Here is a 21,107-nt window from a genome sequence, read left to right as displayed (position 1 = left end):
TTGCTCAAGGGCGCAGCGGTTGTGCGGATCTTATTGTGGCTACACTGAACCACTGACCTTGCGGGTCCCAGTCGTGTACCTTAAACACTACGCTACAGGCTGCTCACAAACACTTCTTCTACTATTTCTACTACTTCTGCTACACTACTTCTGCAGTCTAAGTTCCCTTCCCCGCAACATGTTTTGGCAGAAAAAGAAGTATAAACTCAGTCACACATCTTAGTGTCTTCTATTCTATCCGCTAAAAAAACTTTATCTGAATCAATTATCACCACCTACATGTACTGACTGGGAAAGGGGCATGATGTATTTCATAAATTCTGAAAGACTCATCTTTACACTGGTTTGCTCAACAGATTTATAAATGTATGAGACAATACATATTATTATATTGGTTTAGTTTATTTTTCTGTTAAGGTTTTTTTTCCGTCAATGTTCAAAAGTGCAATGTTTTACATGCACATCACTTAGGCTGTGTCTTCCAAATTCCGACTTGTCAGTGAAACATTAGCTACAGTGTTACAATAATTATATGGTAATCACAAATTTTGCTGTCATCAGGAACTGACACTTCCATTTATGCAAAACAATTAAATTATGGAGCAGCTTAGCTTTGTATGCCATTTATTGTATGGTGTTATAACCATGCGCTATCTAGGTAATATCTCCCTAAATGTTTTGACTCGTTTGGCAAAGAGCCCCTCAAATATCAGCATATACTTTCAGGTTAGCTATTAGTAAAATCCACATGACTTTGCTTTTATTCTTACTAACTATATGACAGTGTTTGTTTATTTCATAACACAATTGCATTACAATCCATATATTTCTGATGGAAATATAATTATTTTGCTTATAGAAACAATAATCTTAAGCGTCCCTCTGATGTCCGCACTAGCGTGTATAGTGCGTTTCATGCTGGTGTAATTGCGCTGTTACGCACGTCGCAGTTTGGGCTATAAGCTATCAGGTCTCACTGCCAGTGGGCTTGGAGGTTTAAACCCGCTGTATTTAGGTTTCTTTCCCGCTGCCCAATTTCTTGAAATGTCAGAAAAGACGCTACCTAGCGGATGCCATTATACCTTTATCACAGCTTCTCTACAATATTACCTAATGTACGGAACAGATTAAGGCGACAAATTGAACTGTTATAGAAAATGTTTACTCATATATTTGTGTTTGAGTGAATTCTGCGAATGGGCTAACAACCGGATCTCGTTTTATAAGGACTGTGGTGCACTGTGGATAATTATTGAACCCCTTAACTGCAGTAGTATGACTCGATCGAGCAATGTGTTGCCATTGTACTGTATTGCTATTGGGGAAGGCAAACACAATTCAAACCCCCGTCTACTAAATATAGCTGTTAAGTACTGTGTGCAGTGGGCATCTGTATAAGATACAGTAAATGCATCTGTAGCCTACACCTATAGTGGGGGAAAAAATCGATATATAGAAACAAGGATACAGAGGAATACAGGGGACACGTCGGAAGCTTAGCTGATTCAATCAACATTGAGTTTATTATTACTAGGATTATGCTTTTGTTACTAGTCATACAATTATTTCAAGGTGTCCTGTATGTAGGACGAATATTCTGTTGGTTATGGCGTTTGGTAATCAAAGCATGCAGTCGCGAACATGAGTACCATGCACCACTAAGAACCACCGTATATTTTCTAGATCGATATGGTTAAAAATAAAACCGACCAGGTAAATCTATTAAAATAATAGAATTCCCTGCGATGGCTACAATTGATGCTCAACTGCATGTAGGCTATAGCTACCCGGGTCTATTTGACCAAACAGTAAATCGAAACTGCCAGTATAGGTCGATAAGACGTTACTCGCCCTTGAATGGCATAACCTATACCCGTTTTTGTTTACCAGACTAAATCTACTACACCAATCAGGCGAACTGACCTCGGAGAGGATGGTAGAGAAAAGGGAGGGGGCACAGGCAAGAGTCAGCATTACAACATCCCTGTAGCTGCGTCAACATCATTATTATTTAGAATGACTGCACCTAGGGAAAGCTGCTAAATGCAATTGCGCGATAAAAGAAAATAGGGGTAAGAAGCTAGATACAAGAACAATGGTGTACCTGGTGCGTGCGACCGAATAATAGCTTGTAAAAACGTCTAACGGGAGACGGTGCACATAGGGAGGAGGGAATGGTTGAAGGAGGAAGGGGTGTAGAAAGAAGGGAACACAGGAACACCATACAAACAGTGAATGTAAAATTTAGGAGGCATTTGGCGGCGAGAGAAGTGCTCCAGTTACGAAGACAGAAATGAAAAATTAGAAACAATCTACCAAGCACATTGGAAATAAGTAAATTAATAAATAAGACGAAGCGACCGTCATCCGCAGGGAATTTCCTTGCACCACCTGAACGCAACCGGGTCGGATACTGGCACAGAGAGGGAGCAAGAGGCATAGGGAAGGAGAGAAAGGACGGGAGTTTACCTAACTGTCTGTTTTGTGTCACTGCGAGATTTCTGTCTGGGAGGAACGGAAAGAGAGAACGCGGAGTGACAGTGCAGCAGCGGCCGCTTTGAAGATTCGCACATGTCGGCACGTTTGAAACCGCCATCCCCACCCTGTGTGGACCGCTACTCGTGCTGAAGCAGCAGAGCGGGCGGAATTTTATAATAAAGAATAAATAAAAAATTAAAAAAAGAAGAAGAAGAAGCGTGGAAAGCTACAGCGAGGAACTCGAACAGACGATGACGGTGAATTAGTTTATTCATATTTTTGATGGAAGAAACAATTTACTAGATTTGTATGGGATTACATTGACTTTGCAACATGGAATAGCTGTAGGCCAGTGAATTTGCCACACGTCCATTTAATCTTTGCGAGGATCCGTTTATTTATATCATATATATTTAAATAAATAGGCTACCAATTTTAGGCCGGTGACTGACTGATGACGCCAATACGACAAAGCCTCTATAGCCTAATAGTAATAATACATGGTTACCATTATCTCAGTAAGGAGATTTAAATACATAAACTTATGTCTCTGTCTGTGGGATGTTTCTATTTTAAAATGCGCCCCGTTTTTCGGGTTTATTTAAACGCACACATTGGTTGAAACGTATTTGATATCGTCCCCTTCTCTCTCGCCAATTCTTTAACCTACACATCTGCCGACTCCCCTCTGTTGATTTCTTCCATCTCGATGCAATTCCCATACCCGTATTAATCTGTTTTTGGATTATCCACTCGGACCAAAAAAAGTGAGCTGATTAGCTTAATTAACACCGAATCGACAGCCAGCCTGATTCCACCCTTTCGCGGAACAACCCTCCTCTCTATAAACACCGCCGCCGTAGCGATGGAGACGACTAAGCTGCCTCCGTCCAGCCCCTCGTCGCCGACCACCGGCTTCTCGGTGCCGAGTGCGGAGAAGGTGGATGGTTTCCCGCGACGGTCGATGCGCCGAGCCCGGCAGCGTCGCTCGCACAGCTCGTCCCAGTTCCGCTATCAGAGCTCACAGGTCGAGTTGACGCCACTGCCCCTGCTCAAAGGTAGGCTGTGTACAACCCCGTCCGCTTAAATGCCCGCATTTCACGGCATCAATGTTTTCCACTATGATGTCAGATACATCCGTTTTTATTTGGTGTTGTAGCCACGTCCCCCCCCCCCCCCCAACGTGTCATTTTAATAAAGGCTAACTCACATGTTTTACTATTTTTCAGGAAAAAGGAAAGTATCTTATTAACGCGGTGCTTATAGCCTAATGCTTGTAACTTAATCATGTCATGGGTCGATCCATTATCATAGTGCAGACTTGTAGCAAATGTTAAAGCCATAGTAGGCTAATGCTACTCATCACTGTTCCTGTAATGATGGCCGGGATGACTGGATGAAGATGAACCTGCACAAGCTAGGTTTTGAAACAGCTGGTAGCAGTTTGACCAGCTCAGACCAGCTCGCATACTCAACATAGTTTGACGAGCTCAAACTATGTTTTGAAACAGCTGGTAGCTGGTGATTTCAAGCTGGTCATAGCTGGATTTTTACACCAGGGCATATTAGTCAACTGTAGCAGGGGCGACTCATACAAACTCTGTTAGAGTTGAATTGACACCAAGCATTTATTTTACTGCCCGTTTTTACACAAAAAAAGACATCAGGTGTGGCTGAGGCAGAGGAATGTTACTAAATACACACCAGTTCTGATTCAGCAATAGCCTATTGCAAAAATAAAGTATCTGGCTTATGGAGGCCGCATTAAAAAAGGTTAATCAGGTTCTTTCGCCTGACGCATTTGTGTACAAATTTGTATAATGAGCACGTTGGTTTATGCCAAAGCACACAGAGGGTGTATATTTGTGCTCTCTGCTTTCGATCAGATCTGGTCAGCCTGGCCCTTATGTCTTTGTAGGATAATTAAAACAGGTTTCTGGGGTCTCAGTTGGACAGAGTAGACAGGGTAGACACCTGAGGTCTCTGTTCCCCTCCCTTCCAATCCTTACTTGAGGTTAAATGTGACGTTACATTTCTCAATGTTCAAGTAACTACCCAATGAGGGCCAACAACTGTGTATTTGGTGAAAACACTCAAAACGTGTAGCTATCATGTGCTGACAATAATCATCTTGTTTAGCTCAGTGAGAATGCTGGGCTCAAAGCAACACAATGCTATAAATTGGTTTGAATCGGTGCAATACGATGCCAGCGTTGCCACCCATTGAGTTGGTCCAAAACACAGATATTCCTATCACTACTTCCACACAAGCTTTGCCCTGGGCTGGGATAATGATTGAGAAATGAGACAGTGGAAGCCTCCCATCCAACCAACGACTGCATTTCCGGTGTTGAACGTGAGGTTTAAAAACAAAGAGTCCTCCGTGGAGACTTTCAGGATCCTCCTCCTTATATAAGAGAGTCAATCGGTCCTCTGTGCCACCAGTACTCAAGACCCAATTACCTCCCACATTTATTTAACAGACAGCATCATATTTCTGATAGTACTCATAGCGGATTCTTTTGGGTTACGCTCAGCATTCGTTGCCTTGTCGTTACTGTATCCCTGACGCACACAGATCAACTGAAGACCTGGCTGCCGTCTCACACAATGGGCTGGAGTAGGGCCTCAGCTGCTTATTATTCGTTTCTTAGCAGACACACCGCGTTTACCATGTGGCATTCCGTTTATAGCGCTGGGTTTTTGGCGGAGCATTGTGGTAAGGTACTGTACCTTGGGCAGTGGCACAACAGTCTGACTTTCTCTTTGGATTAAGCATGACATGGCTCACTGTCGCCTTTTTTTTCTAGGGATTGATTTTTGATCAAATATAGCCTGTGCTCATATTAGTATTAAATCTGGACCGCGGCCACATTAGTACTATGCAGACTTACTGTAAGTGCTTCCTCTACTTGACTCTGCACATGTCCAGATTACATTACTGTATAATCTTTAGTAGCTAAGGAGATACTCTGTATAATGCTGAGGTTAAAATGGCTCTTATTCCGACTGTAGTTGTCTCACGCAAAGCCTGAGAGACCTTTGAAGATCAGGAGTCACTATAATGTATGTGGTAAATGCACAAATTAATATTATTATATATTTCACAAACTTCAGATTGACCTCCGTTCACCTGCATGAAATATTTACCAACTAAACTTAACATTTAGACTGAGATCCGTTTGGTGGGACACCTGCTATACACTCTCAAGAATTTGTCCAGCTGGAGACTTGTTGCCTTAGAGATTTTTCTTTAGAGTCTTGAATTCCAAATTGTAGATGCAAAAATAATAAATAACCATCTGTTAAAAAAAAAAAAAAAGCTTATCTCCTTGACTTGACAGGAGCAAATGCTCATGACTGGATGCAGGCATATTAAGAAACCTCTGTTTTTCTGATAAATACATGAAGGCCTATTAAAGGACTTACAACTTCAAAAGTCTTCAATACAAGAAGTATTCACCCCACAGTGGTTCTGCAAGCTCTACACCATGTGAACAAAGTGGGATAAACACAAACATCTCTGTCTGAGGTCTTCACAAAACGTGATCTTAGCGAGAGATAGAAGATGGCAAAGCACTTCCTGTCACCATCCATGGCGCCCCTGGTGTGAAATCCGGCTATGTCCAGCTCCAAATGCCAGCTACCAGCTGTTTCAAAACATAGCTTGAGCTGGCCAAACCGTGTTGAGCCTGGAGCTGGTCTAACTGTTCAACCAGCTACCAGCTGTTTCAAAACTGAGCTGTATTCCTCAGCAGGGACCGATTCAGTGTTGCATTTACATATTACATTTCAGGCATGTGTTGCACTGGTTGCACTCGCACATCTTAATTTATATATATCTATATTTTTACACAGTAGTCACGCTACTGTTATACATACTAGACTGCTTTTATAAAAGCAATTTAAGTCAAGCAACTTGCTCAACAGCCCAACATCCAGATGCTACCTGGGACTCAAACCCGGCGGCCGCTGCCTGCTTTGCAGCCTGTCACTAGCTGCCTTGCTTTAATTGCAATAAGCACTTTTGTAGATCACTGGGTGCTGTTGATGTTCTGGTTCAGCGTGCAATATAAACTCAGGTTTTTGGAGCCATTCGAGTGGTTCTGGGCCATTTACATCTTGCTTAAATTAACTTTTACTGATAACAGCTCAGGGAATTCCAGATTAAGAGAAACCAAAAAATGATGAGCTGTGAAGGTTTGTGTGTGTGAGAGGAGAGAGAGAGAGAGAGAGAGAGAGACAGAGAGAGAGAGAGGGAGAGAGGAAGAGAAGAAGTATTTTGTCTCAACTAAAACACAGTATTTGCTTCACCGGGACCTCGTGAGGGTGTCAGTATGACTCTCCTTAAATATCCATTTGCCCAAAGCCAAACGCTTTAACCACAGCTAACGATAGTACACAGTGCTCTCACTTGTTCAGTGGCCTTTGGATGCCTAATGCTGCCCCATTTCATCGAGTCATAATTAAGTTCTACCTAGACACGTCCTTTAGGCCATGTAAGATAAAGATTATTTTATGTACAATATAGGTCTGTGAAAGATTGTGTGAATGAATGCTTTATGTTCAGCTTTCGAGTGTTGTGTGTACAGAGCTGTGTGTCTCACTATGCTGTATGTACTCAGTCACGTGTATAGCAGTGTGTCACTGTGTGTGTTTACATATTGCATTTTTTATCACTGTATTTCTTAGTTATTCAATTTGTGTGTGTCTCCGCAAGAATGCGTGCGGTGTAGTGGTGTGTTTTTATGCATTTCCAAGGAGCATTCTCAACTCACTTTTCCATGTTTGTCACTAAAATAGTGTATTCTATTATGTGTGCTGTGTGTCAGAGAGAGAGAGAGAGAGAGAGGGAGGGAGGGAGAGAGAGAACGGGTAGCATGTGTCTGTGTAAGTGTGTGTGAAGGGCCGAACAGTTGGAGAGGGTCGGTGTTAGGTTACGGTGGACACCGAACCTTTTCTCTGCCTCATATCGAGAGTTGCTGCCATTTGACAGTCCCCCTCCCAGATCAATACAGTGTGCGAGAGGGAGCGGGAGGACTCGGCCAGGGGGAAAAGTGGCGAGAGGCGACAGCCGAGAATCATTCGGAGGGAGAAAAGATGAGACAAAACGAGGAGGGATAGTCGAGGGTTGCCGCAAAGGTGCAAATAATGGAGCGGAAGAGGGTAGAACGACAGGCTTCGATGTGCAATTCCTCATGACAGGAGAGAGAGAGAGAGAGAGAGATAGAGGGTGGGAGAGGGATGAATAAGGGGAGGGTGGATTATGATACTTGATGATGCACAAAAATCAATGGTTGGCAACTAAAGCCATGGAATCTGTTGAGGAACATAGAATCAGTTTTGTTCCCCTGAACGATGAATGGTGCCTCGGTGCACTGGTGAAATATCGCTGATACACTTGCGTCGTGTAATACGGCGCTTCTTTGATTGAAGAGCCGCATTACTTGACGGTGACTGTCTGATTTGGAGTGCGGACGCTGTCCGTCTGTTGAAGTTTGTGACCGCATTGTCTCGGTTTTTAATCTTCAGTCTCCATCCGCTGCTGCCGTTGCGCTTCCCGCTGTCATTTTGTGGCCTGCTAAGATGAGAGGACCGTTGTCGATGCAGGACCAAAAATAGAGCGTCTCATTACTACCCAAACAAGAATTACCGTTATTTAAAGGATGTCCCTGCAGTTACACATCTCTTTTTGGAAAAGCACAGCAAACAAATGAAAAAGGGAAAGGAAACAGAGAGATGGAGAGAGAGAGAGGAGATGAGGAGAGTGGAAGCAAAGAAGAGGGAGATGATGTCATCCCTTAACTCCCCTCCCCTCTCCCCCTTTGCTCTCTCACTCTCTCTCTCTCGCACTCTCTCTCTCCCTCTCTCTCGCTTGCTCTTTTCTGCTCTCTCCTTCCCCAGTAGGCCTATATTTAGCAGTAGGAGTGAGTCAAAGATGTTGCAGTGTGTTTAATTCACTGATCACAATTAAGCATCAAAGGCGGACCCAATAAAACCTACACCCGCTTAAATGGCCAATCCCGGAATGGAACAAGGCCCGCTGCCTCTTCCTCTCCTCCATCCGTTCTGTTTCTCTCGCTCCGTCTCTCCCCTCATCCGTCTTTTCATAGTTTCTGTCACTTCCTCCCCGCGACTGAATTTATCTCGCACGTCTCCGCGCTCAGAAAGCTACGTAATACCCCACTCTCCTCTCCACCCCTCCCTCTACCTCTTTCTCTTTCCGTCTTCTCTCCTTCCGCGATTCATTTTTTCCCCCCCATCTCCGATAGCTGCGTCATGGTCTCTCCTCCTTCCCGAAGCCTCCACTCTCCATCTCTCCGGTTCCTCCATTCCAACACTTCACTCTCCATACAATCACTCTCCATTAAAAATAGATTAGATTTAACCTTCCCTCGCCTCTCTGTGCATGTTGGGAAGGGCTGGATTGGCCTTACAGGAAAAAGGTCCTTTATGCAGCAACACACAGGAATAGGACTCTTTACGCATTTTTACAGCATTTAACTTCACCGCTTGTTCCAAGGTGGGCAGCATCCTGACAACATTCCAAAACCCCCGCTCTGCGTTTGTGTGGTTCAACATGGTGCTCGATTCATCCCTGAATTGATGGGCTTGATAGCTGGGGTTTCATTTGAGGTTGATGCATTTGATGCATTTGGAGCAGTTGAAATCAAAGGGAGCTTTATTCCCCAAAATTGTACCCAGAATACTCCCAAACTCCAAAAGGGTTATTTGTCCAGAATGCTGTTTCCCTGGGTGGAAAATTAGCGAACACGTATTAGTCAAAGTCTTTGATTTCATGCTTGAATCAAACGTAATGTAAATTCCCTTCATAAAAAAATCATACATTTGAACCCAGAATTTGAAGAGTACACATGAACAATACAAATAATCCCAGTTATAAGATGGGTGTGGATGTGTTCACATTTTCACATTTGAAAAAGCCAGTCACATGAGTAAATGCGGAATACCCACGTGAAGATGCAAATTTCACATGATTTCATGTCACACATATTGTTTCTGCCTGTAATTCATAATTAATTCACATGTGAAGAACCACCTTTCACTTCACGTGACCTATTTTCTTTTCACATGGATATTGTCCATGTGAAAAAAGCCAATCGTCTGAAAATTCACTTGTCAAAGTGTGATTTTCATATATTCACGTTAAATTTTTATTTAATATGTAAGTACAAAAACGTTTTTTTCTGAAGCTGAAGCTGAAGCTATTTTGAACTGGAACTGCCTTTGAGTGTCAGTGTCAGTTGACATTGATGTTGATCTCTTCACATTGACTGGTTGCTTTAGAAATCCATGTGTGGCATTTTGCCTTTTATTTCCCAAGATTCACATTTCTGCAAGTGATGACAATGAGATACACTTTTATCACTCTTGTATTTGCAGCTATAATCGCATTATTTAACCAATTTCTGATTTCTTTGGCCTTGACAGCCTCGATAGTTTGAGTCTATTAAACCTTTAGGGCCATGGTTGTATGGTTGCCTCAGTTGTGTTTGGGTGATTGCTTTTATAGGTTTGTCTACAACACGTGTGTGAATACATTTGGGTGTGTGTGTGTGTGTTGGGTGTGTGTGTTTCTAACCTCAGAATGCAAGTTTATTAAGCCGTGTTTTGATTTGGCAACTTCAAAACCCAACAATGAAGACCAAATCCTATCCAATTACATAAATGCAGTTATGAAATATTAAGTAAAAAAAAATAGGGGTGTAGCTAAGAATAATACATTCTGTTCAAGTCATTGCAGATGAAAAACATGCACGTGTGTTGCATGGAAATGATAACACTGTTGATTTGTTAAGTGATTCTGTTACGTGCTTCATAATAAACTGCATATTGGACGTTGTTTATGCAAAGACAAAATAGTGGAAAGAACAGCTTTACGTCCTGGTTCAAGCAGTAGATGCTACAGTATGTAACTGCTCTGCAAAATCTGCACATCAATTATAATGATGTCAGAAAGTGATGCTGCCACAGCAGGCTCTTCGACTAATTATTATTACCTTCTAGAATACTCTGTTACCCCAGAAATAACTGATTCCCGTAGTTTATTGTACATTATACAACGGTAAACGCGCAAAGCGGCACCCCCAAAGTATGTTGTCACCTTATCGCTGTCGGAGACAAAGAAATTACTGTGAAATGTATTTTTTCTTGTGAAATTGGTTCCTGGGACAGCGCGTACATTGAGTGCTAGTAGTTGCGTTTCTTGTCCAAAATCCGGTGATGCCTCAGCTCTAGAATATCATTCTCGCCCGGCTCAAGTACCAGTTAACGGAGGGTGACATTGTCTCTGAATCAGATCCGACCGTCCATGGCTGTAACCGATTTCAGGATGAGGCGAACGTACATCTCAAATGATCTCATTGTGCAAAGGAGTTTTTGAGATAATTTTAGATGTGCATACAGTGCACATTGCTTTAGTCATGTCCGCCAGTCACTCGGGAGTGCTGCCACACTGAGCTATTTTCATGTATTTAAATTTACATTTTTTTGCAATGCTGCAATTGACTGTGGCAGATAACTGCCAACATGTAACTAGGACTATGAGTACTTGTATTAGCTTGGGGCTCTCTGTAAACCCACATACAGGTCACAATTTCAACATTCATAGAATGCCGATGATTTGGCCAGAAATATCAAAAAAATAAAAATTGTATCACAATGTACTGCTAAATCAATGGCGGCGTGTGTTAGCAGGACAAGCTACGCAGCAGACCATGATTGGTTAAAGGTACAATCGGTAAGATTTTTGTGTTAAAACATTGTCACAAGACCATTGTAAATCCTATCGTTGAAAAAGGCTCACTGACATGTTGACTCACCCTCTACCTGTGTTTATGGTCCAAGAATTCGGGTTTTGAAATATGCAGTTAACGGGTTGATGAAATCTGCACCAAAACATCACCGTATACCTGTACAATAATTCAAGCTCACTGGTTGAAAATTGGGTCTAATTGCCACAGCCGATGGCGTTTCAACGTCAGCGACGTTCGCAGAGAAGGGGGTGGGATGAACAGTGTCGTGGTTAGAGCGTGTTTGTTGCTGCGATTCCTCTCTTGATCGTTAGAAGTCCGAAACGACCGGTTACTGCCTGTTGAACCAGGCGCAGTGGCGTTGGGCCGGCCGGTGGTTTTTCAGGCCGGCGCTCTGTGCCTCCCCCCTCACAGACACGCCGGTGGCCGAGCTCCATGACCTCTTCTGCAAGAAGCTGCAGCAGTGCTGCGTGCTCTTCGACTTCCTGGACTGCGTCGCCGACCTCAAGGGCAAGGAGATCAAGAGGGCGGCCCTCAACGAGCTGGTGGAGAGCGTGGCCACCAGCAGAGGCATCCTCATCGAGCCCCTGTACCCGGAGGCCATCAAGATGGTGAGACCGAGCGAGGGAGGGAGGGAGGGAGGGAACGGGAAGCAGGGGAGGAGAGCGAGGCGGGAGAGAGGGAAGAGACTCACTCCAATCGCTTATTTTATCCGTACTTATGTCCCCGTTCCGTGGCTGACCCGGGAGATTGATCGAGGTCCGCCATCTTTAAGGATGTTCCAACCTGCTAAACGTTCCTTGAAGGAGCCAGGAGATATGAGGCTCCTGAAGAGTTCTTGAGCCAGGAAACACGAGCGGATCCTTTTGTGGAAGTATTTTTTTTGGACTACTTGGTTCTACCTCTCCCCTTCTGATGTTTGAAGGAGCAAGGACGTTCCGTTTGGCTAAATCACGTTTTCATTTCTCCTTTCCTTGCTTCCTTTCCTTGCCTTCTCCGATAGGGCAGAGATGGGCAACGAGGACCGCCATATGCACCATGTCTGATTCACTCGCTAATTAGACCACATTAAAATGCTACAAGACAGGAACATTTATCAACCGCTGTTTATATCCCGGAATGTGGCTAAAAATGACAGATCATTTAAATGATTGGGCTAATTAAATAATTAAGAGCAGAAGTTGGTCTGAAATCCAGAAACAGATACGGGCTAATTAGCCGATTGAGCCAGGGTAACTGATCCAGCAAATTCCGGCATACACCGCCGACCCTCCGGGAATGGAGTTGCCCATCCCTGAGCTACAGGGCAAGGCAAGGAAACGATGTGGTAAAAATAAGCGATTGGACAGAGCTCAGGCTGAGAGTTGGATGGAGAAGGCAGGGAAGAGGTGCTCAAAATATGGAAGATGGATGCTGAGAAGGTAGCCCTTGGTGTAACGCCTACCTCTCCATGTTTCCGGGGAGTTGTGTGATTCTCTGCAGCGCACCGACCGATGTCTCTGCGATAGTGCTGTGTGCCGTTCCGGAGCCCTGTCAAGCTAACCCCTCCCTCTGCAGATCTCAGTGAACATCTTCCGCACGCTGCCGCCCAGTGAGAACCCGGAGTTCGACCCGGAGGAGGATGAACCCACGCTGGAGGCCTCCTGGCCTCACCTCCAGGTACAGCGGTCCGGCACCGGGCCTGCAGAGGTCCGTCACTGGTTCTGCAGTCACACGCTCACCATTACACTACATTCCAGTACAGTCATTCAGCAGACGCTCTCATCCAGAGCCATGTACAAAGTGCAAAGCAAAACCAGGGACAAGTGTGTTGAAGACCCTAGAGGAAAATACAGTTCCTAGTCCTAGACATGACACCTCACGCATATGTACACGCACAGGCATGCACACATGCACACACACACACACACACTCACACACACACACTCACACATATGTACACGCACAGGCATGCACACATGCACACACACACACACACACACTCACACATATGTACACGCACAGGCATGCACACATGCACGCACACACACACTCACACATATGTACACGCACAGGCATGCACACATGCACACACACACACACACACACACTCACACACACACAATCACACATATGTACATGCACAGGTATGCACACATGCACACACACACACACACACACACACACTCACACATATGTACATGCACAGGCATGCACACATGCACACACACATTCACACTCACACATATGTACACGCACAGGCATGCACACATGCACACACACACACACACACACTCACACATATGTACACGCACAGGCATGCACACATGCACACACACACACACACACACACACACACACTCACACATATGTACACGCACAGGCATGCACACATGCACACACACACACACACACACACACACTCACACATATGTACATGCACAGGCATGCACACATGCACACACACATTCACACTCACACATATGTACACGCACAGGCATGCACACATGCACACACACACACACACACACACTCACACATATGTACACGCACAGGCATGCACACACACACACACACACACACTCACACATATGTACACGCACAGGCATGCACACATGCACACACACACACACACACACACACTCACACATATGTACACGCACAGGCATGCACACATGCACACACACACACACACACACACACACACACACACTCACACACTCACACACATGCACACACACACACACACACACTCACACATATGTACATGCACAGGCATGCACACATGCACACACACACACACACACTCACACACACACACACACATGCACGTCCTTGCTGAAACCATGACATACACATTGATTACTACCTGTAGCATAGTGGTTAAGGTACATGACTAGGACACACAAGGTTGGTGGTTTGATCCCCGGTGTAGCCACAATAAGATCCGCACAGCCGTTGGGGCCTTGAGCAAGGCCCTTAACCCTGCATTACTCCCGGGAAGGATCCTGCTTAGTCTAATCAACTGTATGTCGCTCTGGATAAAAGCATCAGCCAAATTATTATGTAATGTAATGAGTGCATCTGATACTTTCCTCTCACACAGGAACAAACACTTTCTCACCACACCAGATGACTGGTTGGTTCTCAAGCCTGTCTGTCTGTCTGTCTGTCTGTGTGTGTGTGTGTTGGTTGTCTTAGTATATTAAACTGCCACTCCTGACCTCCCAAATACAGTCCTCTGTAATGCGAATGGTAATGTGACTTTACCTGTATAGGCTCAACAAGTTTTTATTAAATATGTCTGTTGGGGCGGCCAACTCTCAATCAAAATACTCTCAATCAGCTCCCCCACGCCGCTGGCTGGTTTGGGCATTTACTGTTATTTCTTCTGTGTGTCCTCCCTTATTTCACCATTTCTGAATAAAGGTGTCTAATGACATAAATGTAGTGTTAGTATTTATACCATATAGAAATTGATATGCACTAAAACACAATTATTCAGTTATCAGAACAGAGACGCCTAGAGAAGAGCTGCATTCTCTATTGTCTGTATTTTCCTGTCATGAGGGTTGCAGAGTCTCTGAACAGAGAGTTTTGTTGCTTTTTCATCACCACAATACCAGGCTTCCTGAGTGAGTTCAGTGTTGCTAGGTACTGGTTGCTACTGAGTATGTAATGATTGACTGCGTTCAGATAGGAGGATTTGCCTTTCCGATAATTAGGCTGATTGATCCAAGTTTTATTTACCTGGCCTTGGCTTCTTTATTTAAACTAGCCTAATCTTGCCATATTTGTGTGCCAATACTGTAAGTGGTTTATAGGAGTGATTGCAATGTGATAGAGGATAGGTGGACACATATTCAAGACTGCTCTGGCAAACTTTTATTTGCACAGCACTTTGATTCTGGTTTATAAAAACTCTTTTCAAATGTATGTTATCTGTAGAACTCATATTAGAACAATAAATCAGAGACTAATGAGGAATACGGTCATATTTTAGCAGTATGTTTCTTAGTGGCATCCTTCCCTTTGGTGTTATTCCCTGCTCTGGTCACTGTTTCCTTATTACCTGTGTGTCACTCACCTGTGTCTTTCTTATAAGCTCTATATTTCTTACGTCTGTCACTGTGTGTTGTTCTCTATGTCAGTGTCACCAGTGCACATTGTGACCCTGCTGAAAAAAACAGCTCAAGCTAGGTTTTGAAAGCTTGGAACTGAACATGGTTTAGCTGGTTTACCAGTTCAAGCCAGCTCCCTGCTTGATATTGTTTGACCAGCTCAAGCTATATTTTGAAACCACTGATAGCTGGTTGACCAGCCTAGCGTAGTGGTTAAGGTACATGGTTGCACCCTTAAGCAAGGCCCTTAACCCTGCTTAGTCTAATCAGCTATAAGTTACTATCAGCTGAATAACATGTAATACCCGGCTAGGCCAACATATGACCAGCTCAATTTTCAAGCTGGCATTTTACACCACGAGAATCTGTCTCGCGTGTATGTACCTGTATATCCCTGTTTGTGTATGTTGGCCTTACCTGTGTACAGCTCTGGAGCTTTGTGTGCCACATACCTTCCTGTCTAGTGTGTATGTGTGTGTGCCTGCAAGCATGCGTGCATTTGCGTGTCTCACCTGTTTGTGTGTCTGTCCTGTTTGTGTGTCTTACCTGTTTGTGTGTCTCTCCTGTTTGTGTGTCTCACCTGTTTGTGTGTCTCACCTGTTTGTATGTCTGTCCTGTTTGTGTGTCTCACCTGTTTGTGTGTCTCTCCTGTTTGTGTGTCTCTCCTGTTTGTGTGTCTCACCTGTTTGTTTCTCTCCTGTTTGTGTGTCTCACCTATTTGTGTGTCTCTCCTGTTTGTGTGTCTCTCCTGTTTGCGTGTCTCATCTGTTTGCGTGTCTCATCTGTTTGCGTGTCTCACCTGTTTTTTGTGTCTCACCTGTTTGTGTGTCTCACCTGTTTGTGTGTCTCTCTCTTCAGCTGGTCTATGAGTTCTTCCTCCGCTTCCTGGAGAGCCCAGACTTCCAGCCGTCGATGGCCAAACGTTACGTGGACCAGAAATTTGTTTTACAGGTGCGGATATTGTGTGTGCATGTGTGCGTGTGGGTACATGCCTAGTGTTTTTGTTGGGAGATGGGGTCTGTGAACATAGAGAAGTGGGGGACATTTTTGTGACCGTGCCTCTCAGAAAACTGCAGATGCACTTCGGTGCAACACGAATATAATTACCGTTACATTCACACATATCATTACTGTGGCCAAAATGTTATTGAAAATAACGCGTTTTTTTTTGCGTATTTCTTTCTGTTAAAGCAGTCCAGGTTTGTTATCACTCAGACGAGCTTGGCTCTGGAGTCTGGTCGTAGCAGATTCTCTCCTGTGGCTGTCCGTGTGTGTGCCAGCGTTTCTCTGTGTGCTGCTCACGTGCTGTGTCTGTGTCTGGCCCCACGTCTAATCCACATACCCCTGCGCCTGTGTCTGACCGCATTTGGCCCCGTCTCTGCCTTCAGCTGCTGGAGCTGTTCGACAGCGAGGACCCGCGCGAGAGGGAGTACCTGAAGACCATCCTGCACCGCGTCTACGGGAAACTGCTGGGCCTGCGCGCTTATATACGCAAACAGATCAACAACATCTTCCTCAGGTGTGCCGAGGGAAAGCCTCTACTGTGCCTCGCGTTGGTTCCGCTGCACCTGTAGCGTAGTGGTTAAGGTAAAGGACCGGGACACCCAAGGTCGGTGGTTCTAATCCCGGTGTAGCCACAATAAGATCCGCACAGCTGTTGGGCCCTTGAGCAAGGCCCTTAATCCTGCGCTGCTCCGGGGGAGGATTGTCTCCTGCTTAGTCTAATCAACTGTACGTTGCTCTGGATAAGAGCGTCTGCCAAAATGCCAATAATGTAATGCACCGTGGCATCTTTTGCGATGAGATGTTCTCTCACAAAGTCAAGTTTTTTTTTTGTTGCTAGAAATATTGAAAGTGTGAAGTACCGTGTAAGAGCCGTGGAAAAGGGTCTCGTAATAAAAGTGTCAGGTAAATGGTTTAAGATTCCAGAAAGTGCTTTGAATCGGGTGGCTCTGTTGACACCCCGCGGTGTGGTTGAAACCGAATCCTGGCTCTGCCGTGGCTGTCCGTGGATCGCGGCGCAGCATGGCGATGCATAATTAGCGGTAGCTTTGCCCAGAAAGAGTCGGTTTGAGTTGGCCAGGTTTGTCCGTATCTCATCCCGCACCAGCCACCTCCTCTGGCTGATCAGACCCCTGCGGCTTGCCTGCACCAGCTGTGCGTGAACACACAGGCTCAGTCAGGACTGGTGGCTTTGGAGAACGGCACGTTGTTATATGTGGTCTGGGTTAGGGTGTTACAGGAATACGCTCAAGAGCAGATCAGATATTGTCCTAAACACCGATCGGGGAACAGCTTGACCTGGGGTATCCCATCTTATTGAAGAAGGGATGATTCTGGCGTCGGTTTTTGTTCAAGCCCAGCACGACAACCCCACGACTACTTAGCTAACCATGGACTTCAGTCAAGACCTTCATAAGTAGATTCAGGTGTCACCTGCAGTTTATCTATCCTTTTTGGATAAGATTGGGCGCCCCTGAGTTAGACAAACGCTGATCCTATTTTTCAGTTCTAATGTCGAAAGAGCCTGGAGGTGCAATCTGAGAATGTCCTAAGCAGACAGATAAATTCAAATACTGCAATTACAAAACCGAACTAACTGCCATTCTGGCCTTGAGGTGTGCAGCTTGATTAAGATCCCTTGAATTGTGCTGGTATAGCTTATGTTTAGTGTTCGTGTACTTGAACATTTTTTGCAGTTCTGCTTTTAAATATTGAAGTATGACCTACCATGGGCTTTGCCTCTTCACAATTGTTCCAGTTTTGCCGTTAGCTGTACATGACTTATAGCTCAATGAAATGCATAGTTCAGTCTGCCTGTAAGTGCTTGATGCTAGAGTCAGGGAAAGTGTGGTTGAAAGCTATTAGCAATATTACAGATCTTAAATGCGTTGCATTGTTTCTTGTTTCAGGGATCAGTATTGTTTTAGGGAAAAATCCTAGCTGCTCTTCTAGCCCTTGATGAAGTACATTCTATAATATTCCATCCATCCATCCATTATCTGAACCCACTTATCCTGAACAGGGTCACGGGGGGCTGGAGCCTATCCCAGCATACATTGGGCGAAAGGCAGGACTACACCCTGGACGGGTCGCCAGTCCATCGCAGGGCACACACACCATTCATTCACACACTCATACCTTTGGGCAATTTAGACTCTCCAATCAGCCTAACGTGCATGTCTTTGGACTGTGGGAGGAAACCGGAGTACCCGGAGGAAACCCACGCAGACACGGGGAGAACATGCAAACTCTGCACAGAGAGGCCCCAGCCGACGGGGATTCGAACCCAGGACCTCCTTGCTGTGAGGTGGCAGTGCTACCCACTGCACCATCCGTGCCGCCATTCTATAATATTTTTAAAACAAATTTTAATTGGTGAGTTTAGTTGTTGAGAATGTTGTTCTGTGTTCATCTGCCCCCCTTAAACAAATTAGTAATACAAATTGTTATTCAGCTTAATATACAAAGTGTAATTACTAGTCATTCGGTCGGGTCTGGAACAATTAATCTCAGCTAATTGAAACTTGATTGAGACAGCTACCCAAAATGTGTTGAAGGGACAGATATTGCATACATTGTATGAGAAAGGGAGTCTTTACACCTGCTCAAATACAATTTCTTCCAACGGTCTATAGCAGGAAACGTACAGCAGGTCAACTGTGAATATGTCTGACAAAGGTCAGGATTTAATCAACAGCTCAATAAAAGTGTAATAATCAACAGCAGGGCTGAAAGGCAAAGTGCAAAGCACTGTGGGTCCCCCAGGACCAGAGCTGTGACATAGTGCCGCAGACATGGGTCTCTAGCAGTGAGCCTGTACGTGGTCATTCAGACTCAGACCACAAATACTGACACTAAACACACCCTTAGCCCTTCACATACAGTGCTGGCAAACTGCACTGCAGGGCGGACGGATATTCTCCTCTCCAGCAACACTATCCATATGAAATATTTTGTGACAAAAATATACGCGGTATCTTGTCCATAGTGTATACATCCGCGTACATACACTATGTAATGCATGCAGTGACAAGAAATAATTTGCCCCAAATTCTGATAAAGACGTTTTTTCAGGGTCTTGCCCAATCTGCCTGAGGAATATGAGATGCACAAGAAATTTCTACTCGTCCAAATGAAATCTAGTGTCAATTCAGATCTTCTGAAGTGTGTAATCAGTTATTACGAAACAAAGTGAAAGAAAAAAAAACAAACAAAAAAAACACAAAAAAAAAGCCGCTTTCTGATGTTAATCCAGCTGTCATATGTTTGATCGTCGTTGTTGTTGTTCTTGCCGTTTCACTCGAGAAATGACAGAACCCTCTGTTCCAGCGCAGCGATTTGAGGCCCCGGTAGATGTCTCTTTGGGCCCCGGCTCACTTAGCTTCGCTTCGGGCCCCTGGCGTTCCGGGCCGCGGCGCGGAGAGCTCGCGCGCGCGGGACCCTCCACCGGAGCGGAACGCGGGGGCAAACCCCGTCGCATTGCTCGCCTCACATTTTAGTGGTGATTTGCGGGTTTTGGCCGCTGTAGCGCTGAAGCCCCGGGGGCGCGAGGCTGAGGAGCGCGAGGCAGGAGGCCGTGAAGCTGCCGCGGCGCTCGGCTCCAGGCTCCCGTGCGCCGGCGGTCTCGGCTCTGACCTTGCGGTCCTGGCGGGGTCCGTAAATCACCCGACAGACGGGCACGGTTTCAGCCGCTCGGGTTGCCCCCCCGGCCCCCCCGCCCGGCCCCCCCGCCCGCCCGCCCTCGGCTCACGTGTAGCGGCGCTCAGGCGCGTAATGGCTGCCGTGTGCTGCCCTGCTGTGAGGGACGTGTTGTGAAGCACACTGTATGCGCTGCCCGCCAAAGGAAAAGCAGCGTCGTTACACCGGCGCTAGTACATGATCACGGTTGCAATGATGTTGATGATGATTATTATTATTATAATAAAACGCACAAATAATACAAATTACATAATGCAAATCCATACACCCATTTGCCATTGGGTTGTGCTGATAGTATGCGCTCTCTGTTCCAGGTTCATCTACGAGACTGAGCATTTCAATGGAGTGGCTGAGCTGCTGGAGATCTTGGGCAGGTATGCACAGCATCCATCCATCCATCCTTCTACCTACCTATCTGTCTATCTGTCTGTCTGTCTGTCTGTCTATCTGTCTGTCCATCTGCCTGTCTATCTATCCATCCTTCTACCTACCTATCTGTCTGTCTGTCTGTCTGTCTATCTATCTGTCTGTCCGTCTGTCTGTCTATCTATCCATCCTTCTACCTACCTATCTGTCTATCTATCTGTCTGTCTATCTATCTATCTATCTATCTGTCTGTCTGTCTGTCTGTCCGTCCGTCCGTCCGTCCGTCCGTCCGTCCGTCTGTCTGTCTATCTATCTATCCATCCTTCTATCTACCTATCTGTCTATCTATCTTTCTGTCTATCTGTCTATCTATCTTTCTGTCTGTCTGTCTATCTATCTATCTGTCTGTCTGTCTATCTATCTATCTGTCTGTCTGTCCGTCTGTCTGTCTGTCTATCTATCCATCCTTCTACCTACCTATCTGTCTATCTATCTGTCTGTCTGTCTGTCTGTCTGTCTGTCTGTCTATCTACACTCACTGAGCACTTTATTAGGAACAATAGCAACACCTACTTATTGATGTGATTATCTAATCAGCCAATCGTTTGGCAGCAGTGCAATGGATAAAATCATGCAGATGTGGGTCCGGAGCTTCAGAAAATGTTCACATCACATCAACCATCAGAAT

General features: G+C 45.1%; 1 protein-coding gene across 1 annotated transcript in view; it reads left to right on the top strand.

Moving 5' to 3' along the window:
* Positions 1–1,998: 1,998 nt before the first annotated feature.
* ppp2r5b (protein phosphatase 2, regulatory subunit B', beta) overlaps positions 1,999–21,107 on the top strand; it is a 38,641-nt gene continuing 19,532 nt past the window's right edge. Inside the window, exons 1-6 of the mRNA XM_061236169.1 lie at positions 1,999–3,536; positions 11,667–11,863; positions 12,810–12,911; positions 16,211–16,303; positions 16,741–16,871; positions 20,368–20,427. Coding sequence (XP_061092153.1) covers positions 3,344–3,536; positions 11,667–11,863; positions 12,810–12,911; positions 16,211–16,303; positions 16,741–16,871; positions 20,368–20,427 — 776 coding nt within the window. The 5' untranslated portion in view covers positions 1,999–3,343. The remainder of the gene's footprint in view (positions 3,537–11,666; positions 11,864–12,809; positions 12,912–16,210; positions 16,304–16,740; positions 16,872–20,367; positions 20,428–21,107) is intronic.

Source organism: Conger conger, chromosome 3 (assembly GCF_963514075.1).
Source record: "Conger conger chromosome 3, fConCon1.1, whole genome shotgun sequence".
NCBI classification, from domain to species: Eukaryota; Metazoa; Chordata; class Actinopteri; order Anguilliformes; family Congridae; genus Conger; species Conger conger.
Note: the sequence above shows the minus strand (reverse complement) of the source record. Positions and strands in the feature narration are given on the sequence as shown.